A 9,815-nucleotide genomic window follows, 5' to 3' on the forward strand; every position below is an offset into this window, starting at 1 on the left:
GTGCTCTTGGCGGACGTGCGCCCTCTGGTGTTAGAATTTCGGGAAGTGCAGTCTAGCGTTCTCCTTGTGCTGTTCATAGCTACCACTAAGATTCTTAAATCCCTGTCTTTTGCACCTCCTCACATCCTGCAACTCTTAACCCTGGGATTCAAGACAAAGACAGAGAGACAAATTTTAAAAATGGCTGGCAGACGGACACTTAAAGAGACAGAAAGAAAAAAATTCAAATATACTATGGATCCCCCAAAGGGCAAAGGCCATATCTTACAATGTTTTGTAACTGTTAAGCTAAGTTTGAAGTACTGGACATTACACAGGTGGATACAGAATAAATGACAACTGAAAATGTTTACAGAGTCACAGGAAAGAGGCAGAAAGAGACAGAGACGGAGAGAATATAGCTACTTGGGAGTACCAAAATGAAGCAAAGATAGAAATAAAACAAAAGTCTAAAAAGATATAAGCAGATATGATCAACATACACTTATTATGAGCCTACTACATACCAAGCACTATGCTAATCCCAGGGAATACAAAGACCCAAATGAAATAGTTCTTTGAAGGAGGGATTTCCTTTGCAACAGGCAAAAAATACATAAATATAAACAAAATAAAGTCAAGGTTGTTTTTGCAGCATAGAGAAGGTAACAACTGAACTGAGCTTTGAAAGAAAACTAGGGATTCCAAGAAGCACAGATAAAAAGAGTGCATACTAGGCATGAATGACAGTAGTTGCAAAGACCTAGAGATAGGAAATGGAACGTTTTTATATGGGAAGAACAACAAGAAGTCCACTTTGACTAGAATGAAGAGAGAGTGAAGGAGAGTAATATATAAGGCTAGAAAGGTACTTGGTTGTGAAGGCTTTAACTCAGAAGAGTTCAGTTTGGTCTTAGAGATGATAAGGAATCATTGGAGTTTATTAAACGGGAGGACCATTGTCAGGTCTTTGCTCTAAGAAAATCACTTTGACAGTTATATAGAAGATAGATTGGTTTGAGGAAAGACGTGAGGCTGAGAAACCAATTAGCAACCTATTGCAACAGTCCAGATGAAAAGTGAGAAGAACCTGAACTAGAGCGACCTTGTGAGTGGAAAGAATGGTACAGAAGCATTGTTAATATTTGAGCATGAGTATTTATCTCTCAGAAATCCTTCAATCTCTAGAAATCAAGGCTTGATTTATTGTTTTGTTGATTGTCTAGACTTCAGAAAGTGTTTATAATGCAGATAAAACTCGAAAGTGTGAATTATTATATTATTCTTGGTCCCCTGCCAGCCCAGTTGTCAAATATTTATCAATATACCTCTGAATTGCTCTATAAACAATTATTTGGGCTTAGCAAGAGTGAAGTCACCATTAGACTAGAGGTATAGTGACCATAGGTTAATAATAATAGTAATTATTACTATAGATATAGTGCTTCAAGGCTTGCAAAATTCTTTACATCTATTATCTCATTTGAGCCTTCACAACACCCCTGGATGCAAGCAAGAGGTGTCCTAGAGGTAAATTTCACAAGACTTAATGGCTAATTCAAAATTTAGAGTAAAGAAGAACAAGTTGAGGGTGACTCCAAGATTGTGAAACTGGGTGACTAAAAAGATGATGAGTCCCTTAACAAAAAAAAAAAAGAAAAATTTAGAAGAGGGATGGAAAGATAATTATTTTAGCTTTGGATACGTTGATTTTGATATGCCTATGGGGCAAACTGATGGAAATGTCTAGTAAGCAACTGGTGATTTAGGACTGGAACTCTGGGGAGAGACTTGGACTGCATATATACATAGGCTTGTGAGTCAGAGACTCTTTACAGAGGAAATTAATACAGGTTGAAGATCAGAAAGGTGGAAAGGGTTGGTCAGGTTTTTAGAAAAGAAATACTCCAATTTTCTCCTTATTTTACTCACCCTTATCTCTGCCTTATCATTCTCTATTGAAAGGCCCCCAACCAGGGCAGCACCCATTCATAGCTTCTCCTCCTTTCTTCTACAACTCCTGGGGAATTGATCAGAAGTTGTTGGATCTCTGACATTTTATTACACCATTTTTACCAGACTCCACACTATGATGATCTAAAGGCCTAAATAAAGATGGAGAAGACCCCAAGGACTGACTCTATGGGCATTCTAGGAACTTTCCCTACAATCTCTTCATTTATATAAATACCCCTCTGACTTCATATTGTTCCCTTATCTGGATAATTGTATGCCCTTAACTATGCATTCCCCAACTGGGACAGTTATCCTCATTTGAATAACTACTCTCTAAATCTGGGTAATATCTCCTTTCTCCAGGCAAGCACCCACCCTCCTACACATCTAATACTCCCTTCCAACCTTTACTTTCACCCCTTAATTCTCATAACTACCCATTCTCTGATGTAAAACTCTTTTGCCAACTTGAAGCCTTCTCCCTCTTTATCTGAATTACAATCCTATAAGCACAAGCAATATCCATTATTTACAGAGGAGTAATTTCATCTACATTTTAGCAATTACTCCACCGCCTGAAGAATTTTTAAAATGCCTGGACCTGGAGACAGGTGTTTCTCTGGAAGCTTCTAAAGAAGGCCCAGCATCAAAGAGGAAAATAATAGGATCCTAAGGAGAATGAAGGTCACAGGATCTTAGTGCTAGGAAAGAAAAGTATTATGGAATGGGAACATCTCTTTCTCAATTCATTCTCTTCAAAGATTTCCATAAAGCCATGAAGTTGTAGTGTGTCTGGTAAGGAAAAGAAATCACTAACTATTTCTCTTGCCAATCTGCCCCACCCTTGCCTTTCTCTATACTCTTCCCTTTTAGTTTTTCTCCCTCTTTCCTGACAGAACAGGCTAGGTTTGGAAGTAAAGACACACCTGGGGCCACACCTATAACTATTGGGGCCAAGCCAGCTATTCAATGTCACTCAAGGGAAGAGGGAGGAGAAAAGGCAGGAAGGGTGCTAAGATGTTATGTTGAAGGAGGGACTCCATCCCCTGATGGCCCATACCCTCATATTTGAGTAGATCTTAAAATCTGGATTAACCAGCATTAAAGATCTAAGAAAAGAAACGATTATGTTGAGTTGAACTGCCAAGAACTCTGTGCCAACTAGGCCTATTCCCATATTCCCAGTCTTCTAACCACACCCCTATTCTTTACTCCACCCTTCATTCACTCCCCTCCAGCCCAAAGACTGGGGAGAAGGAAGAGACGGAAGAGGAAGAGAATTTCCTTGCAAATCAACTTCCACTCTCCACAAAGTCAGAGAAGCTGACCAGAAGCCTGGGACTTCAGACAACTGATCAGGTCCAGGGTTGAGAAAAGGAAAAATGGGAGGCCAGAGGGTGGAGGGAAAGATGGGCTGAAGAGTGGGAACCCGGGGATTCTAGGAGTCTAGAACATCAGCTTTGGACATGGGACAGGTGTCTGGCTATACAGTGTAAAAGTGGGGGTGGGAGCTGAATCCCCTTTTCATGGAGTGAAGAAAGACCCTTCTGAATTTCCCCTAAACTTGTGAAAGGCAATCAGAGGGTTGGTAGCCAGACACCTGAATCTTCTTCCTGTTTCTAAGGAAAGGGTCACCTTGAACAAGTGGATGCCTCACCCAGTCTCCGATTGCCTCTTTCTGTCTCTCTGCGTGTCTATATGACTGTTTGCTTGAGTTTGTGTCGACCTCGGTCTCTAACCCTCTGCTTCTCTCTTTGGTATCTGGGTGGGTTCCCTTTTTTCTCTTGGTTTCTAGGTCGCCACTCTCCGAAGGAGGAAGTGGTGGTAGGCAGGCTCAGTAAAGAGAAAAAGTCCGGGGTGTCAGGCAATGTCATCCTTTCACACCCACGTCTTAGGCTTCTCAGGTTACAAATTAAACAGGGCGTTCCAGGGGCTGGCAGGTATCCGGGTGCCGCACCTCCCATGAGCGCTGTCCGCTGTTTGGTGCTGAAATTGGGTAGAAGAGAGCCCCAGGATTGCTGTGGGCGTTCCTTAGACTGAGGCGCCCCTCCTTCTTTCTTCTCAATTGCTTGTTCCTGGATGACACAATACCCACCCCCTCCACCACCACATACAGTGGGGGTAGGGTAGAAGGCGGGGCCTCCGTGAAACCCTCCCCTAGGGACTGCGGCTCCAGCCTCTTCTTCCCCCCCCCCCCCTTCAGTCCCGCATACCCCCTAGCTCACTGCGTTTCTCCACGCAGCTCGAGTGCCAGCCCCTGCTCTGGCTCCAGTTTCTACCCGATCTCCAACCACTTCGCCTTCTGCTCCAGCATCGGTTCTGGCCCAGCTCCGGCCCCCTTCCAGCTCCTGATCTAGCTCTCGGCCTCCCGTTCGTCTTGGGCCCCTGCTCCAGCTCTAACTCCCAGATCGAGTTCCCGGCCCCACGCCATGGCTAGTTCCTTCTCCCGATTACTCTCTGCTCGCCCGGGACTCGGGCTTCTTGCTGTGGCTGGCGCAGGGTCTCTGGCTGCTGGGTTCCTGCTCCGCCCTGACCCACTACGAGCCGCTGGCGAGCGAAGAAGGCTGTACCCACCCAGGTATTAGCGCCTGAGGAATGGGATACTCAGGGTGGTGATGGGAAGATGAGGATGGAAATTGGGAACTAGGGTTCAAATAGGGACTATATTAACCTTAACATTAGAGCTCAGAGACTGTCACAGCAGAGACAGGAATAGGTATACTAGTTGGAGACATGGGGCACATTCCAGGAGACCTGTTACCAAATGCCCCGCCCCCAATGCCCCATTCTGGCTCTGAGACTTCTAGTCACCCTCGATCTGCTCCTCCGGCAGGTTGGGAGCTGTCTGATCTATCCCTGCCATTTATAATCTTTTTGCCAACCATCCTCTGCCATCTCATTCAGATTCTCTCTTCTTTCCTGGGAAGATGGCACTGAGTAGATTTAGGGAAACTGAGCTGTCTAGGGTTTGCCTAAGGGTTATGTATGACTGACATAGTTATCAGATCACCTGTTTCTCTCTAATCCCTCTCTTCTCCACACTCCACACATTCCCATGAGGGGAGGGGGTGAATAAGAAACAACAGGAGGTCACACACAGGATCTTAAGCTTCAGGACAGATCCCTGTAAGGTTATGTTTGAATCCTGCCACCTGTCTCCCCTATGATCACTCCTGTACCCCTTCTCAGCGCAGAGTACCCTGACCTTCGCAAACATAACAACTGCATGGCTAGTCACCTGACTCCAGCTGTCTATGCACGGCTCTGCGACAAGACCACGCCCACAGGATGGACACTAGACCAGTGTATCCAGACTGGTGTGGACAATCCTGGTCACCCTTTCATTAAGACTGTGGGTATGGTAGCTGGAGATGAAGAGACCTATGAGGTGGGTAAACTGAGCCTGAGCCTCTTCCACTGACCCTAATTCCTCTTCCCCAGTAATCTCCCCCCCTTCCTCATATCGACTCTTTATTTCCATCGACCCCAGACCTTTCCCTCTGACCCCGTATTCCCCTCTTCTCAAGTTTTCTGTCTCAATAAATCAATCTAAGACTGAGTTTTTGGAGGAAAGAATAGGAAAAGTTGCTTTTCTCCATTGGTCACCCTACCCCCATAATTTTTCCACAGGTATTTGCTGAGCTTTTTGACCCTGTGATCCAAGAAAGACATAATGGCTATAATCCCCGAACAATGAAGCATACCACAGACTTGGATGCCAGCAAGGTAAACGTTGAATACCTAAATTCAGATTCCAAGACACTTAAATTGTGCCCATTCCTGTCTCATGATCCCTTTAGATTTTTGGTAATCCATTTCCTTGGCTTTCCTGATTTCTTGACCTGTATGACTTCATATGAGAATTTAGACTCTGAGATCTTCATCTTGATGTGGGGAGGAAAGGATTTGAAAGGAAACAAAGTGAATAAAGAGTAAGATAGTTCCTGTGGCAGAGTAACAATGCCTCATAGAGGGGTATTTTGAAGGGATTTGCATATTTGGGTTAATGACTTATGGGATACCTTATATAGCTTTTTCTTCCTCATGTATATGCAGGACAGAACAACTAGAATGTCCCTAATCCCTAGACTTTCTCTACTCCCCCTAAAACCTCCTAGGTCCACATGCTTCTGTGTCCTTAATTATTTTTTCCAAATCCTCTAGATTCGGGCTGGCCACTTTGATGAGAGGTACGTATTGTCCTCAAGAGTCCGGACTGGTCGAAGCATCAGGGGACTCAGTCTACCTCCCGCTTGTACAAGGGCTGAGCGACGAGAGGTGGAACGAGTTGTAGTGGAAGCACTGAGTGGTCTGCAGGGTGACCTGGCTGGACGATATTACCGGCTCAGTGAGATGACTGAGGCTGAGCAACAGCAGCTAATTGATGTGAGGGGGCCAGTATAAAAGTCCTGGGAATGGGTGGGATGAGAAACAAAACTTGAGAGAGGCAGAATGTAATATACTGAATGAATGAAATAGAGCTAGTAGAGGCTGAGAAGCTGAAGTACTTGATGGAGGCCCTGCAAAGATGTTTATACCATGCTCCTTAATTCTCCCCAGGACCACTTCCTATTTGACAAGCCTGTATCTCCTTTGTTGACGGCAGCAGGAATGGCTCGAGACTGGCCAGATGCTCGAGGAATCTGGTATGGAACATGCCCCTTATCTTCTTCAATCCCCTGCCCTCTATTCTTATGTTTTCCTAAAATCTCACCCTCAGTTCTAATCCTTTTCCTGCCACCTAATCCTATATTTCTATTCCCTCAGGCACAACAATGAAAAAAGCTTCTTGATCTGGGTGAATGAGGAAGATCACACACGGGTCATCTCAATGGAAAAGGGTGGCAACATGAAAAGAGTGTTTGAGAGATTCTGCCGGGGGCTCAAAGAGGTTGGAGTGGAGTGGGAAGAGGAATTGGGCGGGAGGGCATATGGGAAACATAAGACAAAGATATGAAGGGAGGTATGTGAGAACCTTGGGAGATCAGTGGTAGCAGGTGTGAATGATCCAAATTCAAATAATAAAGCCTTGGATGAAGCGAATGATGAGAATGGGTAGAATAAGAGTAATGTCCCTAGTTTCAGCCCAAGGAAAACCCATGGTTCTATTTAGGGAAAGGGAATGAATGTGTTCATGATTATAGTAGAAAATACTCCATACTCCCAGTTCTAACACAAAGTAAGCTAGCTTTTAGACCCTGTTATTTTTATCATGGCTCCATATCAATGGCTTTAGCCAATGAGTAGGATGACTGAGTTTCCAGCTGGCTAATTGGGATCATTCTAAGGATGTGGAAAAGTCTTTGAACCTCCATTTCTACTTGAAACTGAGTTCTCATGCTAAGTTCTTCTAAGTTAGGGATCTTCCACTATTCCAACTTCTATGTGCATGTTTTCATATATCCAATTCTAGCTAAGAGTTTCAAGATAAAGGAGAAAGGAATTCCTGTGTTCCAGTTTCTAGCTAGCAATTTACACGACTTCTAGCAAGTATCAGGGAGCATTCCCAAAGCAAAGGGAAAACCCATTTTCTTTGTTCTAACTAGAAGCGTTTTTCAAGGTATGCTGTTTTAACTCATTCACATCCCTCTACCATTAGACATGGGGATTTTTTTGTGCCTCTAGTTCTTCTTAGTAATCTTCATGTCAGTGGATTAGGAATGCTGCCTTTCTGTTTCAAACTGAAGAAAATAGTTTTTACACTAATTGAGAGGCCTTCCCATCCTAGGTTGTAGGTTCTAATCCCTAAGGTAACTTTATCTTCAAGGTTCTAGCTAGAAAAAGGGTTCCCATTTCCCCATTTCTAATTAAGGATTCCTGAATCCCTGTCATTCTCCCTAAAAGAGAATTCATGTACTCATGATTGTTAGCTAAGGTGTTCTATGTGTTTCAGGTGGAACGTCTAATCCAAGAGCGTGGATGGGAGTTCATGTGGAATGAGCGTTTGGGTTACATCCTGACATGTCCTTCTAATTTGGGAACTGGACTTCGTGCAGGCGTGCATGTCAAATTGCCCCTTTTAAGCAAGGTGAAAAATCTGAGGGAGGGAAAGATTAAAATGTTGGGGTAGGCACATGTTGGTACCAAAGGAAAAGTAAGGGGATAACTGTAAGGGGTAAGGGGAAAAGTTTTAACAGAACTCAGCCTAAGGCCCTGGGGGACCTGTCTCCCTCTTTCCTCATTCTGTCTCCTATGCTGTTTCCCCTCTAGGATAGCCGATTCTCCAAGATCCTGGAGAATCTAAGGCTACAAAAACGTGGAACTGGTGGGGTAGACACAGCTGCCACAGGCAGCACTTTTGACATTTCCAACTTGGATCGACTAGGCAAATCAGAGGTAAGAATCAGAAGGAAGAGATTTGATTATTGAGGGACAAGAGACCAGGGGGCAGTTAGGTGGCTCAGTGAATTGAAAGCCAGGTCTAGAGATAGGAGGTCCTGAGTTCAAATATGCCTGTAGACACTTTCTAGCTGTGTGACCCTAGGCAAGTCACTTAACCCCCACTGCTTAGCCTTGACAACTCTTCTGCCTTGGGACCAATACACAGTATTGATTTTAAGATAGAAGGTTTTTTTTAAAAATAAGAGAGTGGTGGGACTAAGATGCCTTGGCCACTTAGTGGATAGAGAGTGTTAATGTTAAAATTTATGGTTGTACTGAATATATTTTTAGTTGGTCACCAGGGATTTAAATTCTAAATCCCAATGAAATACTCAAGTCAGAATGGGATTTTATGGTGGTTTATTTACAAAAGAAGGAAGAAATTAAGAAAATGGGAGAAAGAGAGAAGAAAAAGGGAAGGATAACTGCCCCGGCCTAGTCTGAATCAGGCAAGAGTTCAGAGGCCTCAACCAAGCTCTCCACAGGCTGTTGCCTCCAGAAAAGCCAAGAAAAGGGGAGTCAGCCTTATCACTCACCATGTGATCATCTAAGGGAAGTAGTCTGAGGTCTCCCGCTCAAAGGCTCCTCCATGGCCAAGCCCCTCTCACAGGAAGTGACACAAAATATAAAGGCAGTTCTTTACATCACTTCCTATGTCTTACATGTACCAATGGTAGCTTAAACTTGGCTTTGGACGGCCCAGGGGGTCAGGCAGTTGTTTCTGATTTGTCACTTGCTAGCATATGTGGGTCATAGACCTTCCTCCCCCACACTTAATCCTTAAGTGGGGGGTGCATACATTCCTGGTTGCTAGAATTCTAAAGACTAAGCAGGGTGGAGTAAATCTAAAATTCACAAGAGCCAGGCCTAGAAATGGGAAGGCCTCGGTTCAAATCTGACCCTGGTCAAGTCACTTAACCCCAATTTCCTAGTCCTTACTGCTTGATTCTAAGACAGAAGGTAAGGGTTTAAAAAAAAAGTGGTAGAATTCTAGAAGAGATTGAAAAAAAAGTTCAAATAAAATCCAAGAGGAAGGACCAAGTCTGACATGAAATTCAGAGGAGGGGAAGTCATTGGGACTGAAATATCATGGGATGATTGGTAGGAGGGATGTGAAGAGCAGAAAAGAAGCTCCAGGAAGTGGGGAAGACAAAATCTGAGTCTTTTCCCAGAGTGCATGTTAGGAGAGTCAAAAGCAGTCAATTTCTTCTAGGTGGAGCTGGTACAGCTTGTCATTGATGGGGTCAACTACCTGATTGACTGTGAGCGGCGGCTAGAGCGAGGACAGGATATCCGTGTGCCTGCACCACTTGTCAACACCAAGAATTAGCTTTCCAACTACCCATAGACCTTCCCAAGCTCTCAGCCAATTGCTCAGCCAATACCCTATTCTGAATCTGACCCTTGACCCAGTAAAACCCAGTTGCTATGCTCTAGTTGTCTATAATTTCTGGTGCTATATAGAGTGAAAGGAAACCAATCCTAGAAAAAAGGGGGGA

The 9,815-nt window shown here is 44.1% G+C and overlaps 1 protein-coding gene across 1 annotated transcript; it reads left to right on the top strand.

The window, feature by feature from the left end:
* The first annotated feature begins 2,926 nt into the window (after window positions 1-2,926).
* Window positions 2,927-9,748, top strand: CKMT1A (creatine kinase, mitochondrial 1A). The gene is made up of 10 exons (XM_001365591.5): window positions 2,927-3,294; window positions 4,178-4,513; window positions 5,125-5,323; window positions 5,566-5,661; window positions 6,100-6,321; window positions 6,496-6,581; window positions 6,703-6,826; window positions 7,829-7,963; window positions 8,146-8,271; window positions 9,530-9,748. The coding sequence occupies exons 2-10, from the start codon at window positions 4,365-4,367 to the stop codon at window positions 9,644-9,646; spliced, it is 1,254 nt and encodes a 417-aa protein (XP_001365628.1). The 5' UTR covers window positions 2,927-3,294; window positions 4,178-4,364; the 3' UTR covers window positions 9,647-9,748.
* The last annotated feature ends 67 nt before the right edge of the window (window positions 9,749-9,815 follow it).

This window comes from Monodelphis domestica, chromosome 1, assembly GCF_027887165.1.
Source record: "Monodelphis domestica isolate mMonDom1 chromosome 1, mMonDom1.pri, whole genome shotgun sequence".
NCBI classification, from domain to species: domain Eukaryota; kingdom Metazoa; phylum Chordata; class Mammalia; order Didelphimorphia; family Didelphidae; genus Monodelphis; species Monodelphis domestica.